Raw genomic sequence first — 25,014 nt, forward strand, 5'->3', positions numbered from 1 at the left:
GTTTCTCACCAAACCTTATCAAATGCCTTCAGAACAAGGCATGAGTTGCATACAATCATTTATTAGACTTCTGAATTATACTTTTGAGTCCTTTTGAAGTTTATAGAGGTGGTCACTATAAACTGCCATTGGATGACATCACAGAGCACACCTTTCTCCCTTTGTGAGAAAAAGAAAGAAATTCAAATGGGTTTATAACAAAACAGGGGTGAGTAAACAAGGACTGAATTTTGATTTTTGTGTGAACTATCTGTGATAAGTCACTTGTCCAGGAAGGAAGGAGAAAGCAGGAACCGGATAAACAATCCATGTAAGTTTCTTTATTTACACTACTTTTCAGTATAACACACACGGTTTGCTTTTCAGCAGGGTGCACACACACACACTCAGGTCGGTCTCTCTCCCTCTGGGTGTCTGGATTGCCCTTTTAACCCCCTCCAGCTCTCACTGCAACACAAAACAGCTGTTAGAGGTGATTTCCCACAGGTGTCAATCATTACCACTCTTCCTCTCCTCGCTTTCCACAGACGTCGCTCGGCCACGCCCACATCACCACATACTTTCATCGCCTGACTCAAGGCCAGTCACTTACCCCCCCCCCCCATTTCTGGAGAGGAAATCCACATCAGCCATCTGTGCCCCCGGCCTGTAGACCACCTGAACTTATAAGGCCGGAGAGCTAGATACCAACGGGTGATCCACACATTGGTATCCTTTATGCGATGGAGCCACTGGAGCGGGGCATGGTCCGAACAGAGGGTGAAAGCATGCCCCAACAGATAGTACCAGAGAGTGAGGACCGCCCACTTGATGGCCAAACGCTTAGTTTGCTACTAATGTACAGCACGGGGCGCTCCTCCCCCTCCACCATCTGGGACAGTACCACTCCCAACCCCCTGTCCGATGCATCCATCTGCAATATAAAAGGGAGAGAGAAGCTAGGAGAATGCAATAACGGCCCGCTGCAAAGTGCAGCTTTCACCTGCTTGAATGCCTGCTGACACGGCTCCATACCACTGGACCAGATCTGGTGCCCCTTTTTAGTAAGAGCAGTTAGTGGGCTGGTGATGGTCGAACAGTTAGGCACAAACCTACGAGAATAGCCAGCAAACACTGCTATCTTATCAATTTGGGGCCGCACCTGCCCATGACCCAAGTGGAATCCCAGATACCATACTTCCACCCATCCAATTGTGCACTTATTTGGGTTTTCCATTAATACCGCCCATCTCAATGACCTCAGGACAGTCCTCAGATGCTGCAGGTGCCTCTGCATAAGCAGCATGCTGTCTGAGGATTCGATCCATGAGCCGCTGAAACGTAGCCGGGGCCCCGAACAAACCGAACGGAAGTGTCACAAATTGGTGTAATCCTGACGGTGTGGAAAATGCCGTCTTTTCATGGGACATAGGAGTTAAGGGGGGTCCTTGCCACTTGGCATGCAAATTAGAGCTTGATGTTGGGAGCAATACAAGGACTTTCTCTCCCAGTGTAAATTATTGTGGCCGAGCACCCCTATTATACAGCCGGATTTGATGTCCTGCTCGATCGGAGCGGCCTGTGGTGTGTCAGGGATCCAGACCAATGTCTCCACATCCATCATGTTGCATTGGTCCTGGAAATACCCAGGTTCCCAACAGCTCCAGCAGACCGGCCCAGACTTCACACCCACACCCATGGCAGTGGATTCACCAGCCTCTGGGAGAGAGCGAAGAGGGTTAGGAAAGACCGGTGGGTTGAATGGCCCACAGGACCGGGGAACTGGGTTTGGGGTCAGAATTCCCAGTTTCCGGGGAATAGGAACAGGACGAGGGGAAGGAGAGGATGAAGGAGGAGAGAGAGCATGAAGGGGGCTCGCCGGCCCCCAAATACGCTGCCATTTGGTCCTCAGCCAGCTGGACCGCCCCATCCAGCAATGCCAGTTGGTGGCACTGGACCCACTCCACTGTTCCTTTCAATAACCAGACGATGAACTGCTCTAGTACCACCAGATCGAGTATCTCCTTGCTGTCACATTCTTCAGCCAGCAGCCACCTTTGGCAGGTGTCACGGAGCCTCTCGAGCGAATGTGAATGGGTGGCCAAGCTCGCCGAGAGTCAGTGAGTGGAAGTGTTGCCGTTGTTGCTCTGGGCTTCAGCTGACCCGTTGCAGGATGGCTGTCTTCATATCTTCATACACCAGGAGGTTGGACACAGGTAGTTGGTGGGCCACGAGTTGGGCTTTCCCGGAAAACAGCGGCACGAGGCGGGCCACCCACTGAGTGCTAGGCCAGTTCCATGTTCTCGCCGTCTGCTCGAAGAGCTCAAGGAAAGCCTCTGGGTCATCTTGAGGTCCCATCTTCATCAGTGTGACGTGCAATACGGCCGTAGGTGGGTCCGGGGTAATGGCGGAAGACCCCTCCTGGTGTATCAAGCTCTGTAGCACCTGCCGGTCCTCTGCTTGAGCCTGGAAGAGCGCCTGGCACCGCTGTTCCTGTTCCAGATGCAGCTCAAGCAGAGACTGATGTTGGGCTTGGTGAATGCTGGCAGGGGTCTTGAATATTTCGGCCAGCAGCGAGGACTCCATGATAGCATTTTCTTCCTCCTAATTCCCAAGTTTCGGCACCACTGTGATAAGTCACTTGTCCAGGTGGGTAGGAGGAAGTAAGAGCCAGATTAACAACCCACGTAAGTTTCTTGAGTTACACTACTTTTCAATTTAGCAGACACGGTTTGCTTTTCAGCAGGGCGCGCGCACACACACACACACACACACGTCGGTCTCTCTCTCTCTCCCTCCAGTGGTCTGGACTGCCTTTTTAATCCCCTCCAGCTCTCAATGCAACACAAAACAGCTGTTAGAGGTGATTTTCCACAGGTGTCAATCCTTACTGCTCTTCCTCTCCCCGCCTCGCTCTCCACAAATGTCGCTCGGCCACGGCCACATCACCACGCTATCCCTTTAAAATTGATAGATCATTAATCTTAAAAACCGTATCTTTTTTGGAGAACTTTGAACTCACTTTTAGCACCACACAGTGGACATTTCACCTTGGAACTGCCGCAATACCTGTAATGAACCACATAATATTACTTTGCAAAAATGTTGCCACATTAACAAGTCATGGGATCAGGCTGCATTTTGGCATATGTTGCGGTCCTGGATGTTAATATGTCAAAACTTTGTTCCAGGCATACTAAAATAAACAATATAGTTTCAGCTATGATGTCAATCACCTGTTCACCCAAGCTATTGTGTATATCACTGCACCCACAGAGATCAACTATTAATCTTAGCATACATGTCAAGAACAATATATTGTAGTGCAAAAATCCCACTTAAAATTCAAATCTTAAATTTAAATGTTTAATCTAAATCTACTGAACTCTACATTTAGTAAAAGTTCAGTTAGTGACACCCCATGCAGGACAGTGTCAACCAGCAATGCCCCAGATGTGTACTGTAATTAGGAAGTGATCCCTTTGTGTTGGATATACAGGCTTGTTTTATAACATGTGAAGACTAAAGTCGATTTTTGTTCTTAAAGCATCATATGCGTGTCTTGTGCACACAGACAGTCCAGACATCTTGTCTGAAACAAAATCCTTTGCAGTCTGATCCTTCCAGGATGTGTGTTTGTGTGTGTGTCCTGTTTTCTTGTAAAGCATTCTAGCTTTGTTTAACCAGGTGAAGGCCTGCAATTTGCTGTATTCTGGTCAGAGATTCCCAACATTTTCAAGCAGTCTGTGTTTCAAGTTCTTTTCCTTGCCAGGTTATTTCTCGCATGAGAGCTGTGGTAGGATTATTTATTTATTTATTTTAATGAAATTGCAGCCCTGTTTGCTAGCTAAAATCATAAAATTTGTAATCGAAATATGATGGAAAATGTGCATCTTACACATTGTTTACACATTGTGGGTTGGTTGTAGAGATGTGGCACTTCTTTAATACTTTAAACAGGTATATATTATATATTTATATAGGCCATAATCAAAGACATTATGACAAGCCTAACAATAGAGACCCATAGAGACAACACACACAAGCATTCATACATACATAATCACCTCTGCTTATCCCTGTGGATGCTCTAAAATGCCTTTCCTTGTGCACATCTCTCTCTCTCTCTCTCTCTCTCTCTCTCTCTCTCTCTCTCTCTCTCTCTCTCTGTAGTTAACAACTTCTTTAAAATATCTTTACATTGTGAAATCCGTGCTGCAAGACCTGACGTATGGCTTCACAGGGATTGTCTCCATGTGTGTATGTCAGGATAATTAGAATGTGAATTAAAACGGACACCCACCTGCCCGCTGCACTTTCCAGCATTATTATCAGGGGCTTATGGGTAAGGCCTGGAGATGTTTGTTTTGGACTGATCTTCATTACTGCACACGGGCCTCTCGGTGGAATATCTCACAAAGAGAAACAATCTACACAGCACTGAACACTGGAGAAAACAATCATATTTATTAGTGAGGATATTAAAGACAAGTTGTATTATCACCCACAAGATTTATGGCTCAATACATTCTCTCTTTATACAACAAAGCTCTCAGTTTTAAATACTGAAATGAAGAGAACAGAAAATATGTAATATATTACAATATATTTAAAGTAGTTATATACAATAATGATAACAAGATAATAACACATTAATAAATATAGAACACATTTTCATATCAACTATTTTTATTGTCAACCCTTCAACATTTCAATACCTGTGAGAACTAAATTGTCAGTGTCAGTTTAACTCATGCTCTCTAGTCTTTTGTTTCAATGTGAAATAATTTTTTAGCAGCTGCACATAATCGCATATGATGAGTGGAGTTTAAATGTAGTTTAAATGTCTTCCACACTACATTCTAATTTAATTAGGAATAATGGGTCATTTCACTGTAATGTAGACTCATCCTGTTTAAGTGTCAGCTCTGCATACCTGAGGGCTGCTTTCTTGGGCTGAGATATGAACACTAGGTCATGTCAATTCATATCCTCATCAATCTATTTACTGTGGTTCTGTGGTGTTAAGATACTCCATTGCAGTTTAAAATTTGGCTGCAGGTACTTAAAGTGAATTTTGATTAAATATATTGAATTTTAACTGCACAGCGTTCAGTAGGAGCTCCATTCATCACTGTTTGAGCCTTTAGCATCGTAAGGCTATAATGTGAAAATAAATGTCCACATAAGAGACACGAACATGTGTGATTGGTGCAGTATGACCATTGTTAAACATCTGATAAAAAAAAATAAAAAAAATAATTTGAGTCAAAAATTATATAAAAAATTCTCACAATCAGACTACAGTTAGTGACTTTCAAAGTTAATTAATTTTAAGTACAATACTTGGCTTACACATTTATAAATATTACAATATTAATAATATGATTTAAACTTAAAATATGAATTATTTTAGCATGTACATCTCTTTGCATTTCTGTTGCAGCCGAAGGGCGTGCGCCCCCTACCGTGTCATTGTAAGGGAGGAATGCGTGGAGCTGAGTGAATGACTTGTGTGCGACAAATAAACATGCAAAAAAGCAATATAGCAAATAGTTTTCCTAAAAATGTATGTTCTTACATGGGGACAGTAGGACTAATTTATGACATTTTATAGAAGCTATAGAAAGTCTTTTTTATTATTATTATTTTTTTTTTTTTTTTATCAAATTATGTTTCCAGTAGTGTTGGTTATTCATGTTTTTGAGATCTTACAGACTTTTCAGCTGATTTTCTGTCAAGCTGCTTTGGAAAAAATTAAAAAATGATACAAATAAACATGATTTGAATTGATTTGACTTTTATGTTGCAATATTTGTTTGTTTTTTTCTACTTTGGCAACAAAAGCTCAATGTTCCCTCTTTGCGCTGTCAAACAAACAAGTAATAGCCAGTGCTGAAGCATTTTACCAATCAGAAATCAGCATAATTATTTCTGATTCAAGATTATGGCCAGAATCAGTCAACCACTGCCAACCATGTTAAAATAACATTATACATTATAAATGCTTAATCAGTGTACTGATTATCATTGTCCAATGTCTGCCAAACATGTTGAGTGATCTAAACAGCATCTGCAGCCTGAAACTGAACTTTTGGTCGGATGTTAGGAGTAAATGCACTTGGCTGCATAGGAAAGCTATAGGATGCTCCCTTGTTCCCTATTTAGTGAATAACTCCAATGTGCTGTCTGTCTGAACTGTTCTCAGAACAGTTCAAAATGCACCTTAGTTTCATCCTAACTCCATACAAAGCCTCTGAAAGCAACATTTTTTTATTTTATTTTTATTTTTTTTACATCAATGTGATAATGCACAGTAAAAATATGATTTATAAGGAAAAATAGCCCTGGAGTCCACATCAGTGGCCATTGTGTTTAACAGCATGCCTTTCACGATAAATCGCTCAAATTTTCAAAATGGCATTTCTTACCAGATGCACTTTTGTTGCCGTTTCTCCAAAAAAACAAACTCTGCTGTGATCGGCACCATGTTGTTTTGTCACATGATTCGGTGAATCAAAAACCCTTTACTGACAGCCCAGAGTGTCCTGAACTGAGATCTGTCGGCTTAAATTAAATGAAATGATGCATAGCGTAGAGCGACAAAACACAATGTCCATACAGAAGGACGCAGGGTCGCACAAGGGTAAAATATGGCTGCATAATTTAAGAAAAAAGGACTGACAATATTAAACAAGACATAAGTGATATGGGTGACAGCGTCACAGTTGTGGCCAGAAATGAAGAGCCCAGGCTGGTGACTGAAGCGGGCATGAGAGAGGAAGAGGGCAATAATGATCATGAGTTGCTTGCAACCACTCTGTTTAAATGCCAAATAAACACTCTCCTCTTGCTTCCCCCTCAAGAGATTCGTCTCTGTCCCGTGTCTCCACATATACAGGGTAGCCAGGTAAATGTGCTGCACCGGATTTTAAAGCACATCGTGGTCTGACATTCCGAGATTTCAGGGCATAATAAGCATAAATAATATGATAAATGTCTCTCAGAAGGCTGATCCACATCAATTGTTTTCTTACCCAGTAATTCATGTTTAATTTTAGGTCTGTTTTTTTTTTTTTTTTTTTTTTTTTTTAAACTACCTAAGCTAGAAGTTTAAAGTTAATCCCTATCTAAGATTGGGGGGCCTGGGTAGCTCAGTGGTAAAAGACGCTGGCTACCACCTCTAGAGTTCGCTAGTTCGAATCCCAGGGCATGCTGAGTGACTCCAGCCAGGTCTCCTAAGCAACCAAATTGGCCCGGTTGCTAGGGAGGATAGAGTCACATGGGGTAACCTCCTCGTGGTCACTATAATGTGGTTCGTTCTCGGTGGGGCACGTGGTGAGTTGAGCGTGGATGCCATGGTGGATGGCGTGAAGCCTCCATACACGCTATGTCTCCGTGGCAACGCGCTCAACAAGCTACATGATAAGATGCAGTCTCAGACACGGAGGCAGCTGGGATTCATCCTCCGCCACCCGGATTGAGGCAAATCACTACGTGACCACGAGGACTTAAAAGCACATTGGGAATTGGGCATTCCAAATTGGGTGGAAAAAAAAAATCCCTATCTTTGATTTAATTTATGATTTCGATTTTAAAGGAATGGAGCTAATGGATTAAAGTTCATCTTGATTTGAAATTCATTTCAGGATTAAAATAATAGTTTAAATATAACCCTGATTATTTTTAAATAAAGTTTCATGTTTGGTGCTACAGAATTATCCGATAAACCTTGATTTAATCTAAGTTTAAGATTAATCCTTGATTGGTGCAACCCCGCTTAGCATATTGATGAGGGTTTGACACATTTATAGGATATTGTTATTGGCGGACTAGATCTGTTAACATTGCTGCTGCTGCTACTGCAGAGCAAGTACTAAGACTTGCTATTGCTAGAACATACACAGATATACTCAGTTAGCATGCGGACATGCTGCAGCTGCACAAATAGACACAAGAAATGCTGCATCAAGAATGTATGACATGCTGCTGCACAAACAGACACTGCAAACAATCCCCCTCTAACATATCTAGAATAGTGGTGCTGAGGTGGAGGTGGGTTTCGGAGAAAAACTATTGTAGCACGCTGCATTGAAACCAGATTATCTGCAAAACTGAGCAATTTAAATGTTAGGCAAGAGAGAGACACAAGTTGATTGGCTACCTGATTATATGGCAAAGGACCAATCAGCTTACACCATGCCAGCTGATTGGCTTAACATGTCGCATGTGAGCTACTCCAGCCACTGTGAGAACTTGGCAGTGCGATACTGCAGATGCTGTTGACTTTTGTATGACAAATTGCTTGTTATGTTCCTCATTTGCAAGTCACTTTGGATAAAAGCATCTGCTAAATGACCAAATGTAAATGTAATGTAAATGTGAGTGAGTCAGTTGGCTAATAAATAACCAGTTTGAAGAACCTATTATCTTGCACCAAACAGAGTTGCATGGTTGAACTTTGGTCATTAATTGGAAAACAAATGCCTTGTCTACAATTTTAAAGAAGTAATTAGTCATTTGTAGAGGATTACATTTTGAGTAACTTGCTGTACCCAACACTGAGTATGTCTGAATCAACCTGAATACATTTGGTTACATTAATGAAAGCAATTTTTAAGTGTCAGAACTTGTAGAAATAGCTTCTTACACTGTAACAACTGCACATTTTCAGTTTTACAGTGCATTCTGTGCAGAAGTTTAGATACTGTTAATATGAGCTCTAAAACAATGAAATAAGAAACATGAGTAACAAACACAATGGCAAGCAAAATACCATCAGTGTTTGATTAAAAAAAATCCATCTTTTTGCTAGTGTAGTTTTGTTTTTTATCAAAAAAGAAGCAGATATGGAAATATCAGTAAATGAAACTATACGCTTAGGCCTCTATAATAATATTTATTTCACACAAAAATACTGCAATAATATTCTTTGTATACCATCTGCAGAGCACAGAGCTCATTTACAGAGGTTTGAAAGAAACATTTACACAAGAAGCACATTTTTCATATATTTGAAACAGATAAATGAGTGACGCTAGAAAAACAATATACTGTTGTATGAGACTACTCTCATGTTGGAACATATCTGGTCTTTAAATCCATCGCAATCTTTTCTGTTAGCTGTCTACCCTACATTTTAATTTATTCATTGAGCAGATTTTTTAACCAAAGTGACTTGCAAATGAGGAATTTTACACATAAGCAATTCAAAGTATATTTCATTAGCAGTATAAAAAGCTTTTTTGGCCCCACACATTATATGTTAATATACTCATCAGAATGTTTTGTTATAATGCTTACTGTTTGGTTGTATTGCAAACAGGTAAATCACTCCCTCAGCGTCTATTTATCAGAATAAATCTATTTTTTCAGTACATGTCTCAGAGTCAGAGCAGATCATTTGTTTGTTTCAGTGATATTCTCCTGTTATTGGTAAGGATAAGTGTGATGCAAGCGCAGCCAAGAACGCATGGAGTGTGATTGTAGTGTGCAGTACATTAATCAAAGAGCAGATTAAAGTAGTGCAATCTGTGAGAACTTCAGCATGATCAAAGCATTAGACAATCAATCCACACAATCTCAAATCAACTCTAATGTATTCACATCACACATAACAGACATGACAGTAAAGCAGACAGAATGAGAGCTGATTACTGAATTTTGTTACTGAATTTTGTCACCTCACACTTAAAAGCTTGTGGGGTTATTTGGTTGGTTTAGCGTCAGTAGTGAAGACCACCTAGACTGACACAAGACCAATTGGAAGTCCATGTTTTTGTATAAACAACATTTTGAAAAATGTGGGTGCTTTACATCAAGAACAACAGACCGTCAATATATATTATCGATTTTCATAATTATATTAAATAAAGAGTGGTTCTAGCATGTTCATATTTTTGAGTTTTAGATACTGATACGTGCAATATCATCTGTACTTACTAATGAGATCATCCTGAAATGGCCTGATCACAATGTTCGTCTAGAGACAGAAATATAGTAAAACAGTTGTTAAAACTTTGACCAAAATGTCTTAGAACTTGGTTAAAATGGCTTTTATTAGTACTTACCTGTATTATACAGCTCTCTGGAATACTTGATTCTGATCATGTCCATTTATTTATTAATTTCACAAGTAGTCTTGTTATAAGTGGAAAATTGAGCAGACGGTAATTTTCTCAATATAAACACCAACAGAACTCTTATACAAATCGGAGGTGGAATTCAGTTGTTTCTAGAGACTCTGTGGTCTCTTTCTTCTGACATAAAAGTAAATATTCTATGTCCATGAATTTATTTATTTGGTAGGTTGCTGTGAAATAATCTGGATAACGAACAGTCAGCCAGTTGTTATTGCAAAATAAACTTCTTTAGACTGATAAAGACCGATCCTGATCACCCTGTTGGGGTTTATTTTGCATTGATGACTGGCTGACTATACAATATCTCTTACATTACTAAGTATACTATTTGTATAGCTTTTAGGCAACATTTGTCTTGGAAAATAGACTTAAAATAAAATAAAAATCGAAAACTCTTAAACAGTGATTATCAGTTTAATTGCAATTAAATTAAAAACATGTATCATACATATGTTGATTAGCACAACATACAGTAGCACAATGCTCAAGTGTCAATATTAAAAAAAAAAAAAAATTATCGATTACTGTTTTGAGATAAAATGAGACTTTTTATTGCATTTCTTTTTTCTTCTTCTCTCTCTTTCTCTCTCTTGGTCTCTATGGTTTTGCCTCATCAGCAGTCGTAGTCTACATGTTCAACTGACTGATTTGTCAAGGGCAGCTCCAAAAGATTCTGATCACCGGCAAATCACCGAGTCGATCTAAAATATCGACCGGCCACAAAAAGTCATTACACACAATAATGGCAGGCAGGACCTTGTGAATTTGACTTAATTTGGTTTCAAATGCCATCAGATGTGTTCACAGAGGCATAAAAATACTGCTGTGTTTAAAATGGGTGAAGGCACCAATGGCACCATTTTTTCTTGCAACTAATCGTAATATCTCTGTTGATAATGGGCTTTATTTGTCATTCCACTAGTTTAAAATAGTACTGTTCTCTATGTTGAGTTTTGCATGCTGTCAGTTTAAATTTCAGTTTTGGAGATTAGTCAGGATTAGGCTTAAACAGATTTGTGTGTTCCTGCCACAGTTTATGTCATAGTAATCATGTGAAGAAGCAAAACATAATTTTATTTATTTATTTATTTATTTATTTATTTTTACCAGTATACTGATTCTTTCTAAAAAATCAGCAAGAGATCAGTGAGATCGAGAATACTTGTATTTTTCAAGTCTTTCGATGGGTGTTTATTTATAATTCAACATGATCCCATTTTTAGGTATTTGTTAGTAATTTACAGTTCTAGTATATCTATCTATATATATATATATATATATATATATATATATATATATATATATATATATTATTTTTTTTAATTTATTTTTTTTATTTTTATTTATTTATTTATTTTTATTTATTTATTTTTTTTAAACAGACTCTGATAGAATATTAATGTTTGGGGGAAAAAATTGATTGATTATTCTGATTATTCTAAGTTGTGTAGAAACACATCAATATTGATCAGAATAATCTGCAACAAAATTGTACTATAACCCAAACAAGCTTCTAAAACCCTTTTATAAGGGTTTATAAATGGCTTATTAGTCATTTTTTATTATTTTTTTTTTAATTTACAAATGCATTATAAATAATTTATTTGTGGTTATAACAACATGAGTATTAAGAAGGACTTTTATGCATTACTTGCCAAATAGTGGGCATTTTAACTTACATGTTATAAATGCTTAAAAAATACACACATACTTTATTAACCAAAAACATACAGTGCCCTTATTTGTGATTTCTGTCACAATGCAGCAAAAATAGACTATTATAGTGAGATTAAAAGAAAGGATTTTCATTTTGCTACAGTCCTCTTTTTATATTCATTACTGTGATGTCTGCATACATCACTACGAGGGCTGTCGATTTAACAAGTTAATTTAGTGTGATTAATTATATAAAAAAATAATGCGATACAAAATTTACACAATTAATCATGCCCCCTGACACATACGTAAATTCTGTAATAAAAGTGCAGATTTTCCTACCATACAAGAAACACAAGCTTGAAGTACATCTGTTTTTATTAGCCGTGTCAATATGTGGCAGCGCACCTCAACAAACCTCACAAACAGCTCACCCACAGACAAGGCCGCGGGAACAGATTTTGAACCGGGGGTGTTGCAGATGGACGGGGTGGGGGGGTGGTGGGGATATACAGAATACGACGGTTTGACAACTTAACACCCCCAGCCCCCCTACTTCCCGCAGCTATGGCCACAGAATGAGAACCGCTCACTGAGGAGGAAGCACAACAGAATACAGGAAACTTGAGATGCGATTTTTAAAGTTTCCACTACTTTTAACTTGACACAGCATCCTAAAACTGCAGCGTTTATAACACTTAATAGCAGTGAGACGCTCGAAATGCATCCGTCTGAGGCACATGTACATAGAGCGACAGTTAAAAAAGTGCAGACAGGGCACAAGAACGTGTCCTGTGAGAACTGTACACACTGACGAACTCAGTGCAAAACAGATTGCTGTCAACTGTAGGCTTGTTCAATGATATGAGAATAAAACAAACAATATATTGAGTTCTTAAGCTACTTTTTGTATTTTCTTATCAATGGTTTATTCATCTGCTACAATAATGCAATTTATTTCAAAATGAATTTCAATCCGTATTATATGTATTTATTATAGGCCCTACATAATATACAGTATTTATGCAATTATGCATTGTTTATATGAATTAACTTTATTTGGGGGACTTTCTCAGCAAATAATGATGTATGCAATTAATTTGATTAAATAATCGGCATGTCATGTAATGAATTCGATTAAAAAAATTAATCAAATGACAGCCCTAATCATTACAGTTATATAATGTAACAGCATATATCATATCATAAAGCCTGATGACCGTTAAACCAGACTGAACTTTACGTACATACAGTAGGTTTTTAATGTTGGCAACTCCTTAATAAATGCTTCATATGTGTCCACTTTAAATTAAGGTATATTTTCATAGGTTTCTAATATTGAATGAGTGTAATCTAGAATGTATAACATGTGAAATAGAATGGCTCACTATTTGGCCCATTTTCTAAAGTGTTTCAGGGAAGTTGCCATTTTTATTAATGTTGTTATAAGTGCATATAAATGATTTATAATGCATTTGTAAATGTATTATTAGTCATGTATTATCACTTCCATGGTGCGGTGGTGGTGTAGTGGGCTAAAGCACAGAACTGGTAAGCAGAAGGTTGCCGGTCCAATTGAGCAAGGCACTTAACCTCAGGATGCTCCGGGGGGATTGTCCCTGTAATAATTGCACTGTAAGTTGCTTTGGATAAAATCTTCTGCCAAATGCATAAATGTAAATGTAATGTAAATGTTCCATCTGGATGTCATTTGTACATAAATATTCCATCAAAAGCTTTTTTCTGATAATGTTTAGCCATCCTTCACTGATAAATGAGTGTCCTGTTATGGTAATGTAACTCAGTCAGCCTTCAGACCAAGATTTATAGATTAGTACACACGCACAAATGTTTATATTTAAGATGTTGTCAGTACATTGACATTGTATGGTTCAGTGTCATCAGCACAAATTTGTGTACAATGTATGCATGAATACCTATGATCACCCTGGATCTGCAGTTCTTGACAACCAAACATCTTTCTTCTTTTCGATTTATTGCATGGTTTGGTGTCCTCCCAATTACGATTACATACTACTATAAAGTAGCACTACTAAGAATTTGCATTTCTAATATTATCATTGCTGTATATTCCTAAATTTACTATTTGTTCCTAGTTTAAATACTTCAATTTTAATATAATAGCTATAAATAATAAGTAAATCTAATGAAAGGAAAATTATCTCTCAAGAAGAGATTATCTCTCAATACTTATCAAGCTGTTTACAGTTGAGGTTTACAATTAGGCTGTCTGGGTCGTGGTTATTTGTCAAAAAGCATTTTATATTAAAACTCTGATAATGAATTTAACTTCTGTCTCAGAAAACGAAGATCTCCACGTATGATAAGATGTGGGAGTTCATGAGCAGTCGCAGGCATTCGGTGATGGTGAAGAGCATTGAGGAGGGAATTGAGCGGGTACTAACCTCTGATTACGCCTTCCTCATGGAGTCCACCACCATTGAATTTGTCACCCAACGCAACTGCAATCTCACACAGATTGGAGGCCTTATTGACTCCAAGGCCTACGGAGTTGGCACTCCAATGGGTAAGACTGATTATTCCATACATAGATTCATCTTTTCACATATCTAGACCTGGGCAACTGTTTGATAGACAAAATGGATTCTGCAGCTATTTATTTGTATTTTTAATATTTCTAGCTCTTTTAGGCATTCTGCCGTCAAATACTTTTGTATAATTACCACTAAACTAAATGATCATTTTCCAAAGCAACCTATCTCCTAGTTTCATCTCTCTTTCCTCTCACATAGTAAAATTATTTTAAATCAAATCAACATTTCATGTCCATTCATTAATTTATTTGTTTAGGTATTTAGTTGGGATAGGGTTGTACCCTATTGGGGCATATTTTGCGATAATGCCTGGCTGACTGTGCTGTTATGCCTGACACATTTTAAAATCGGTTTTGACATCTGATTAAAACAAAAAACAAAAACAAAACATACATATATTTACCTATATATATATATATACAGTTGTGCTCAAAAGTTTGCATACCCTTGGAGAACTGGTAATATATATACCATTTTTAAAGAAAACATGAGTGAGCAGGCAAAACACATTTCTTTTATTTCTTATGGGATACTGTAGGTTATAACAGAATGGCACAATAATAAAACAAAACATGGCAACAAAGAAAAAAATGAAATGACCCCTGCATACCCTTAGTTCTTAATACTGTGTATTGCCCCCTTTAGCAACAATGACAGCATGCAGTCTTTTGTAATAGTTGTCTATGAGGCCCCAAATACTTGCAGGTGGTATAGCTGCCCATTCGTCTTGGCAAAATGCCTCCAGGTCATGCAAAGTCTTTGGTCATCTTGCATGAACCGCACGTTTGAGATCTCCCCAGAGTGGCTCGATGATATTAAGGTCAGGAGACTGTGATGGCCACTCCAGAACCTTCACCTTTTTCTGCTGTAACCACTGGAGGGACAACTTAGCCTTGTGCTTAGGGTCATTGTCGTGCTGGAAAGTCCAAGAGCATCCCATGCGCAGCTTTTGTGCAGAAGAATGCAAATTGTCTGCCAGTATTTTCTTGCCATCTTGCCATCAATTTTCACAAGATTCCCCATGCCTTTAGAGCTCACACACCCCCAAAACATCAGTGAGCCACCACCATGCTTCACAGTGGGAATGGTATTCTTTTCACTATAGGCCTTGTTGACCCCTCTCCAAACATAGCACTTATGGTTGTGACCATAAAGCTCTATTTTGGTCTCGTCACTCCAAATTACAGTGTGCCAGAAGCTGTGAGGCGTGTCAAGGTGTTGTTGGGCATAATGTAACCAGGCTTTTTTGTGGCATTGGCACAGTAAAGGCTTCTTTCTGGCAACTCGACCATGCAGCTTATTTTTGTTCAAGTATCGTTGTATTGTGCTCCTTGAAACACCCACACCATCTTTTTTTCCAGAGCAGCCTGTATTTCTCCTGAGGTTACCTGTGGGTTTTTCTTTGTATCCCGAACAATTCTTATGGCAGTTGTGGCTGAAATCTTTCTTGGTCTACCTGACCTTGGCTTGGTATCAAGAGATCCCTGAATTTCCCACTTCTTAATAAGTGATTGAACAGTACTGGCTGGCATTTTCAAGACTTTGGATATCTTTTGATATCCTTTTCCATCTTTATAAAGTTCCATTACCTTGTTACGCAGGTCTTTTGACAGTTCTTTTCTGCTCCCCATGGCTCAGTATCTAGCCTGCTCAGTGCATCCACGTGAGAGATAACAAACTCATTTACTATTTATACACAGACAGTATTTGCAATTTTAAAAGCCACAGGTGTGGGAAATTAACCTTTAATTGCCATTTAAACCTGTGTGCGTCACCTTGTGTGTCTGTAACAAGGTCAAACATTCAAGGGTATGTAAACTTTTGATCAGGGCCATTTGGGTGATTTCTGTTATCATTATGATTTAAAAAGGAACCAAACAACTATATGATAACAAATGGCTTCATACGTATGATCACTATCCTTAAATAAAAGTTTTTTTGCATGATCAGTCATATTTTCAATATCAATGCCAAAATGTCACAATTTCTGCCAGGGTATGCAAACTTATTAGCACAACTGTCTATATATACCTGAAGACAACCTTGTCATACATTTAAATAATGAGTCACCATGACTCATAGCTCTAAAAAGGTGATCACTAATGCTACAGTGACTCTTTTATTGTCAATCAATATTTCAAACAACGATTGAAACAGTTCCACAAAAATAAGTCATAGCTACCTCAAGAAAACATGAATCATTGAACAGATTGATTGAAATGAGAGACACGCCGGTTTATCAACACGTATCTGATTTATGAGTGTATTCCCCTCAAAGGGGATACACTGTTTCTTTCACACTGCAGCGTCGACTCAAATCTTCTTTTTATTTTGATTAATGACCATCTGGCTCCGTCGGTGAAGGTGAACTGTTTGAGGTTAGCGTCTCTGAAAGGCACTCAGAGTCTCTTCAGTGACTCGGCGAATGTGCAGAAACGCTCATCCCGGGGCAAACGTGCATGAAATAGACTAATGGATGAGATAAATAAATGAAAAGAGAAACCGTGAGGTGTTTCCCCTCCTGTGCATAACAGTCTCAGTGGCAGATTGTCTTAATCCTTTTATACATGCGGCCGCTGGCTGTTTCAGTGGCAGAAATGGGGGAAAGAGTCCCTGCTTAGACTTGGGTCTAAAAACATACAGAAATATACATGATACTGATGTCTGAACACAATGACCCTATAAACATTTGCCTTATCACAGGTTTGTAGAAGGGGAATTAGTGTTTCTATGTTCTCCTTCACGTTAGAGGCAGTTTATGAGCTGTGTTCAAATAATGCACAGAAAATGCTTGATACCATTCTGGGATAAATTGTGAAAATGAATATTATTATTCCTGGCATTATTTGTTATTTGTAAATTATACACAGTGGGGTCCAAAAGTCTGAGACTACACTGAAGCTGTATTCTAAAACTATTTTACACATAACAATAAACAATGTTTTGAAAATGGAATTTAAAACAAAGGGTAACACTTTACATTAATGTTCCCTTTGTTAAGGGTTTATAACGGGTTATCAAATGAGTAAGACGTCATTTAAACATGCATTATAAATCAATTATATGCACTTATAATAACAACATGAATAAAAAGGACGACTATCATGCAGTACTTGTCAAACTGTGAGCCCTTTTCCCCTACAGATTATAAATGCTTAATATCATTTATTCAACATCAGTAACCTTTGAAAATGTACCTTAATGTAAAGTGGACACATATGAAGCATTTATTAAGGAGTTGCCAATATTAGTAGCCTATGTACATAAAGTTCGGTGTGGTTTAATGGTCATCAGGCTTTATTATATAACATATGCTGTGATATGATATATGCAGGACTTTAGGTAACTAGGACTAGTTAAGTTGGGACAGCACTCGAGCAGCACCATTTTTTTCAAATCAACATGACAAGGAAAGTGACAACACAAGTGAGTCAAGACCTTACAGTAATGAATAGAAACACAAAATTACATAATCTCTCCTTTTAATCTCACAATAAAAATCTATTTTTGGTGCATTGTTGCATAAATCAAGACATTTAATGTTTTTGATCAATACAAGTATGATTAAGTGTATTTATAACAAGTAAGTTAAAATGTTCACTATTTGGAAAGTGTTGCATGAATGTCAACCTTTTTTTCATGCATGTGTAAATGACTTCTTAGTTATTGATGAACCCCTTTATAAACCCTTAACAAAGGGAACATTCATGTAAATTAATGTCTTGACGAATGAGGAAATAGGTGTAACACGGCAGGCGAGGATGGAGGATCTAAGTGCAGCTTTTAATAGAAACAAAAGTGAACAAAGTAACTCTAGAATAAAAAATGAAAACAAAACACAGGGAACCCGGTACAGAACATGACAATACATGTGAAGACTGACAAAAGAAACAGGGAAAACAAGTGCTTAAATACACAGGGGCAAACAAGGGAACGAGGAACACCTGTGGAAACAATCAGGGGAAAACCAATCATAAAATGAAACTACAAAAAGACTACAAACTAACAGGAAACAGGAACATGGGAACTAAACAAGAATTTCAACAAAAGTCAATACAAAAAACAGGAAATGTGTGACAGAGCCCCCCTTTTAAGGAGCGGATTCCAAACGCTAAAAAAAAAAAAAAATTATTCATGAGGTGTGGGGGAAAACAGGTAGTTCAAGGGGGCACAAGGGGTAAACAGGCAGTTCAAGGGGGCACAAGGGGCAAGGGAAGCAGAGGAACAAAGCAAAGTCAGGGAGGCTTGAAACCAAGGCAGAGTCGAAGGGATGGAGAGCCAGGGCGAAGCTGCAGGCTCGGAGGACCAAGTAGACCAGAGCAGATCAGGCGGACGGCCAGGAGACCAAGGAGACCAGAGCAGATCAGGCTGACGGCCAGGAGACCAGAGCAGGGAGGTGGAGCCGCTGGAGGAATAGTCTCTGGGGGAGCGGGCGGAGCCGTGGAAGACTCTGGGGGCGGAGCGGTGGAAGGCGGAGCCGTGGCAGGCTCAAGGGGCGAAGGCTCGAGACAAAGAGTCCTGGATGAATGAGAAACGACCTCTGTGGTCGCGAACATGGGAAGAGACTCGGGAACGACCTCTGTGGTCGTGGGCATGGGAGGAGACTCTGGAATGACCTCTGTTGTTGTGGGCATGGGCAGAGACTCGGAAACTACCTCTGTGGTCTTGTACATGGGATGAGACTTGGGAAAGACCTCTGTAGTTGTGGGCATGGGCAGAGACTTGGAAACAACCTCCGTGGTCGTGTACATGGGAAGGGACTTGGGAACGACCTCTGTAGTCGTGGGCACAGGAAGGGACTTGGGAACGACCTCTGTAGTCAAGGGCACGGGAAGAGACTCTGGAACGACCTCCATAGTCGTGGGCACGGGAAGAGACTCGGGAACGACCTCCGTGGTCGTGTACATGGGAAGAGACTCGGGAACGACCTCCGTGGTCGTGTACACGGGAAGAGACTCGGGAACGACCTCCGTGGTCGTGTACACGGGAAGAGACTCGGGAACGACCTCCGTGGTCGTGTACACGGGAAGGGACTCGGGAACAGAAACTTTTCTTCTCTTCCTCCTCCTCTGGATGGCCGAAGTTGGCAACGCTGACTCTGGGACGGATGAGGCTGCCAACTCGTTAGCTGTGGCAGACATGGGCGTTGGCTCGTTGACCGTGGCAGGCGTGGGTGCAGACAATTTTTGAGGTAGGGTCTTCATGGACCTACGCACCGACATCAGTGGCAGATCATACAAATTGGAGACAGGGGCCGTGGAAGGCTTCGAGACAGGGGCCGTGGAAGGATTTGAGACAGGGGCCGTGGAAGGATTTGAGACAGGGGCCGTGGAAGGCTTGGATAAGGGAGCTGAAGACGCAGGTTTTGGCCCGGGGTTCTCGCCATAATCCACTGTATAAAGAGAACCGCAAAGTTCCAGAGCCTTCTCCACATATTGGCCGAGCGTCCAGTAAGGATCAGCCGGAGGCATCAGTTCCCTCAGTGCACTATACAGACTGGCCCGGAAGAAAACCACCAGAGAGCGGTCTGGATAGTGCACTACATTTGCCAGCTCTAAAAACTCACGGACGTGATCCTCAACTTGACGGTACCCTTGTTGAAGGAGCAGAATTCTGATGGCCGCTAGATCCATTTTTTGTCAGTCTTTCTGTAACATGGCAGGTGAGGATGGAGGATCTAAGTGCAGCTTTTAATAGAAACAAAAGATGAAATAAGTTACTCAGAATAAAAATGAAAACAAAACACAGGGAAGCCGGTACAGAACATGACAATACATGTGAAGACTGACAAAAGAAACAGGGAAAACAAGGGCTTAAATACACAGGGGCAAACAAGGGAAACCTGTGGAAACAATCAGGGGAAAATCAGTCATAAAATGAAACTGCAAAAAGACTACAAACTAGCAGGAAACAGGAACATGGGAACTAAACAAGAATTTCAACAAAAGTCAATACAAAAAATAGGGAATATGTGACAGTAGGATATAACATTACTAAATATTTCTGCACTTTTCTAGGTCAACAATCAAATAAGCAGATTTATGGCATTGACAGTGTTAACTCATCTGTACAAAAGTTCAGGTTTTCTTGCTTTTATTGAAGCACACAAGACTGGAACATTCTCCAATCATGCTGGATAACATAATCATTAGGTTTTGTCCATACTATCTTGAGTGCAAGCTTTGGGGTAGTTTCCAAGTGATTCTACCACAATTTTCTTTTGCTTTGCTTTTAGCAAAAGAAAATTGTGGTAGAATCACTTGGAAATTACCTCAAAGCTACATATGCAAAGAAAAATGACCTCAGCATGTGATCATATAACATATAAAACAGCATGATCCATTACATACAGAATTGCTTTGAAAGGACCAAAATAAACCAAGAGTGGAAGAGGCACCATGATGTGAGAATCAAAGGCCTTTTGGCCACCTATGGAGCCAGATATCTCTACCTAAGGCACCACATCAATCAGACAAATGAATGAAACTGCTAGCTTCATTTCACTCATTCGGTGTTCTTGAGAGAACTGATGTATTCTGTTCAGTGCGATGTGGCTTTGTGTGACTGATATGTTCATAATGTTCAGTTTTAAACAACACAAGATGAAATGCCTTGGAATCCTTTGAATCAGACTACTTTCACAAGCAGATACAAAAAAACTTTGCGTACATTCATAGTGCACTGTAGAACATCTCTCTCCCTTCATCTCTGCTACATACTGTCATCCAGAAATGTGCCATTAGAAGAGGAATGGACAATGAGAATTTTAGGATGCAATTCTCCAAGTGTTTAATTCTCTTTCTTAGTGTTTGTTTAGTGACGTTAATATCATGAGAAGAAGCTTTCTTGGTGTATTTTTAGATATGTTAGAAAGGCCAGTTATGTTCTAGGGTGCCATGCTGAGTTGTGTAAAGCATAACAGTACAGTCAGCCAGGCATTATCGCAAAACAGACCCCAAAAGGGTAAAACCCTGTCCCAAATAATTTTCTCATTAAAAGCTGAAATACCTTAGAAAAAAAAAAAATAAATAAATAAAAAAAAACTTTTAGCATAAGTAGTTTGGAATAACATTTTATTATTATTTATTTTAGAAAGCAATGAAACAATTTTGTTTTAAAATGTTGTTCTGAATTGCTTAAAAAAATGTTGACATAAGTAGTAATAATATTTTATTTCTGTGCTATATTATTATCATTATTATTATTTATTTATTTATTTTCAAAAATGTCTGAAACCAACATGGCCACAAATCTTACATTTCTACAAACTTCATGCATGTTTTTTAAACTAGACTTTTAAAAGATTTCTAATTTTTAGCACTTATTTGGCAAGGATCCATGCATGTGCAGATATTTTATTCTGAATACATGTGATGCAGATGTAAAAAGGATATTTCCATTGAGTTTCTGTTACTTAAACAGTACATTCTGAATTTGCAATCCAATTAAATGATTGGATTGAAGAAAACATGTGCCAGGAAACACCATCACTGTTTAGTCACTAGTGTTTACAGTGACACTAGTAACAGTAACAACAGCCAGGTCAGTGAATTCAACAAGAAATATTCCTCCAACACTGATCAGTAAAGTTACAAGGACAACTGAGTGCTTCCTAGAAACCGCACATACCCTTATCAAGTCATAAGACTGGGAACTAAGTGTCCAATGAGAAAATTACTGAGCCTGCATTTAAGTGAATGTCAATACTGAGATGCTGAAACATATTCTGATTAAAAGAAGGCTACATTTCTTAAAGGAATAGTTCAACCACAAATGAAAATTCTCTCATCATTTACTCATGTTTATGCCATCACAGATATGTGTTTTCTTTCTTCAGAAGAACACAAATTAAGATTTTTAGAAGAATATTTAAACTCTGCAGGTCCATACAATGCAAGTGAATGGGTGCCAAAAATCACACAAAGGCAGCATAAAAGTAATTTAACCACAACTCCAGTGGTTAAATCAATGTCTCCAGAAGCGATTTGATAGGTGTGGGTTAAAAACGGATCAATATTTTTACTATAAAATATCCTCCCTGCTCAGTCAATCTCCACATTGACTTTCACTTTCACACTGTTCTTCTTGTGTTTTTGGGGGTTCACATTCTTCATGCATATCGCCCCTACTAGGCAGGGAGAAGAATTTCAAGCAACAATTTACATAAATATTGATCTGTTTCTCACCCACATCCATCATATCACTTCTGAAGATATGGAATAATACACTGGAGTCTTATGGATTACTGTTATGCTGCCTTTATGTGCTTTTTGGAGCATCACAATTTTGGCACCCATTCACTTGCATTGAATGGACCGACAGAGCTAAAATATTCTTCTAAAAATCATAATTTCTGTTCTGCAGAAGAAAGAAAGTCACACACATCTGGAATGGCTTGAGGGTGAGTAAATGATGAGAGAATTTTCATTTGTGGGTGAACTATCCCTTTAACAGGAGAGATGAATTTTGAACCTTCATCTGGATCAGTGATCTAGAGTCGCTTAGTGAATAAATAGTCTTACATAACCAGACTTTAAAATATCTGCATGTAATCCACTTTACATCTTCTGGCCAAGAACCACCCAATTACACATTTAAAATGACCTAACCCCAGGATGTGTTGTTTGTGCATGCCCTTAAGGGGCAGTTTTATCTGAAATAGTCGATACTACAATAATAGACCTGCATGAATAAAACAAAACAACCTCCAATTCACACAGAATTGGACAGCATTCTCTTTCAGTCAAATACTTGACCCTATAGCTGTTTGAATAATGGAACAGTGTCTTAGCAGTTAGAGCACATTCTATGATCAACATAGTCTCATATGACAATGCAATCATTTGTACACAATGGCCAAATCGTAAGATATCGAATGACTTGGCTCATACACAAGAGTTTGACTTTTAGACCAATCAGTCAAATACACTTCCCTTGTCCATTCCAAACCCTGATGTGTTCTTTCTTCCATGGTACACAAAAGTGATTCTCCTATTGAAATAATGGTTAAGTTTAGACTAAGGGGGTTAGACTTAATTGTTACATTTAGGTTTGGTTTAGAGGTTAAACGTTGTTCGTTGGCTCTGATATATTAATTCGATGGTGCTCATGCAGGTGACACAAGTTTGATTTCTTCTTGCGTCATATCTTGATACTCTTCCCCCCTCATTTCCTTATTGTTTTGTGTCCTCTTTCTAGCTCCTTTGCATTAAAAAGTCCAAATAAGTAAAAATAAATAAAACAATAGCAAATGGGCAGATCAAGGTGATGCCAAGAGAATAGCTTATGCACTTTCAAATTTTTATGCACTGGGATGACTGTTTGTGATCGTTTGTGTTATATGTTTTTCTGTTTCTTTTGTTATTTTTCGGTTTGTTTTGTTCTGCTATCATCTGGCTGCTGTTCTGCGACAACTATTGAACTATTCTTCTTCGGCTACCTAAGGATCGTGTGCTGCTGAGTGCATGCTGTGTGCTCTGGTGCTGTTGCTCATGCCTTCTTGCAACTTTGGACTTGCCTTCTCTACTCCAGCTTGGTGTGTTTTCTGCTACGCCTCTGGTTTCTCGGACGCCTCTCTGCAACTTGGATCTACCTCCTCTGCTTCAGCTTGGGTGTTTTTCTGTTGCCGCTGTGAACTATTGGTTGCTGGCTTGCTACAAGCTCTCTCCCTCCTCAATCCTCCATCTATCAGACTGACTGTGGGTGAGTTAACACTCTCCTTATCAATCACTCTATTTGCTTACTGTCAGGTCGGGTTGCTTTCCTCTCTGTGAGCTATTTATAGATGTTGTGATGGTTCAGGTTCTGGCTAACGAGGTATTGCTGATGGCTGGCTTTCTCACGGTTAGCTCTAGTATGTCAATAGCTTTAGCATTCATCCTGCCTCTGTTTTCTCTTATTTTTGTAGTAACATCCAGCATGGAATCTGGTTATTTATCATCTGATTTAAAGGCATTAAACAGGCATCCGCACCTCAATTCTGCGACGTACGAGCACTGCCGGTTGCTTGGTATCATCCGACACCCGCGATATGTACATCGCTCACCCCTAAGGATTTTCAACATTCAACAGTCAGCACCTACTGTGATTCTGTGCATTTGGTCAATTAACAGAGCTTTGAGTAAACCAAAGCTTCTACAAGGGGATTGGTGGACACCGCGAACACTTGTCAACATAAATAATACAGACTCGAATTATACCTCTACAGGCAACTTTGGTGTATTGCAAAACAAAATGTGCTCTCCTGAACTGTTGCTCCATCTCGGATAAGACCCTCTTTCTTAATGAATTAACTATTGACACCAACCTGGACATGCTATTTCTCACTGAGACTTGGCAGACGCCTAATGATTAAATGCATCTTAACCTGCTTACACCACATTGATATCAGCACTTGTCTAAACCACGTTCATATGGCAAAGGGGGTGGACTTGTGGTCATCTATCAAAACTCAATACCACTAACTCAACTGGATTTTCACAACACTACATTTGAGTACATGGTTCTGAAGGTTGGCTCTAACCGTCCCCTAATAATTATCTTAATTTATAGGCCACCTAAGCAGCAAATTGAATTTTTCTCGGAACTCAGTGAACTGTTAACTCTAACTTGTCATAGCTGTGTCATTTCAAGTCCTTTTGCTTGGTGACTTTAACATCCAT

The 25,014-nt window shown here is 39.1% G+C and overlaps 1 protein-coding gene across 1 annotated transcript in view; it reads left to right on the top strand.

Annotated features, from left to right (window-relative positions):
- Window positions 1-25,014, top strand: part of LOC127452521 (glutamate receptor ionotropic, kainate 2) — a 415,871-nt gene that overhangs the window by 348,608 nt on the left and 42,249 nt on the right. The window contains exon 15 of the mRNA XM_051718020.1: window positions 14,100-14,325. Within this exon, the coding sequence (XP_051573980.1) occupies window positions 14,100-14,325 (226 nt within the window). The remainder of the gene's footprint in view (window positions 1-14,099; window positions 14,326-25,014) is intronic.

This window comes from Myxocyprinus asiaticus, chromosome 15 (genome assembly GCF_019703515.2).
Source record: "Myxocyprinus asiaticus isolate MX2 ecotype Aquarium Trade chromosome 15, UBuf_Myxa_2, whole genome shotgun sequence".
NCBI classification, from domain to species: Eukaryota; Metazoa; Chordata; class Actinopteri; order Cypriniformes; family Catostomidae; genus Myxocyprinus; species Myxocyprinus asiaticus.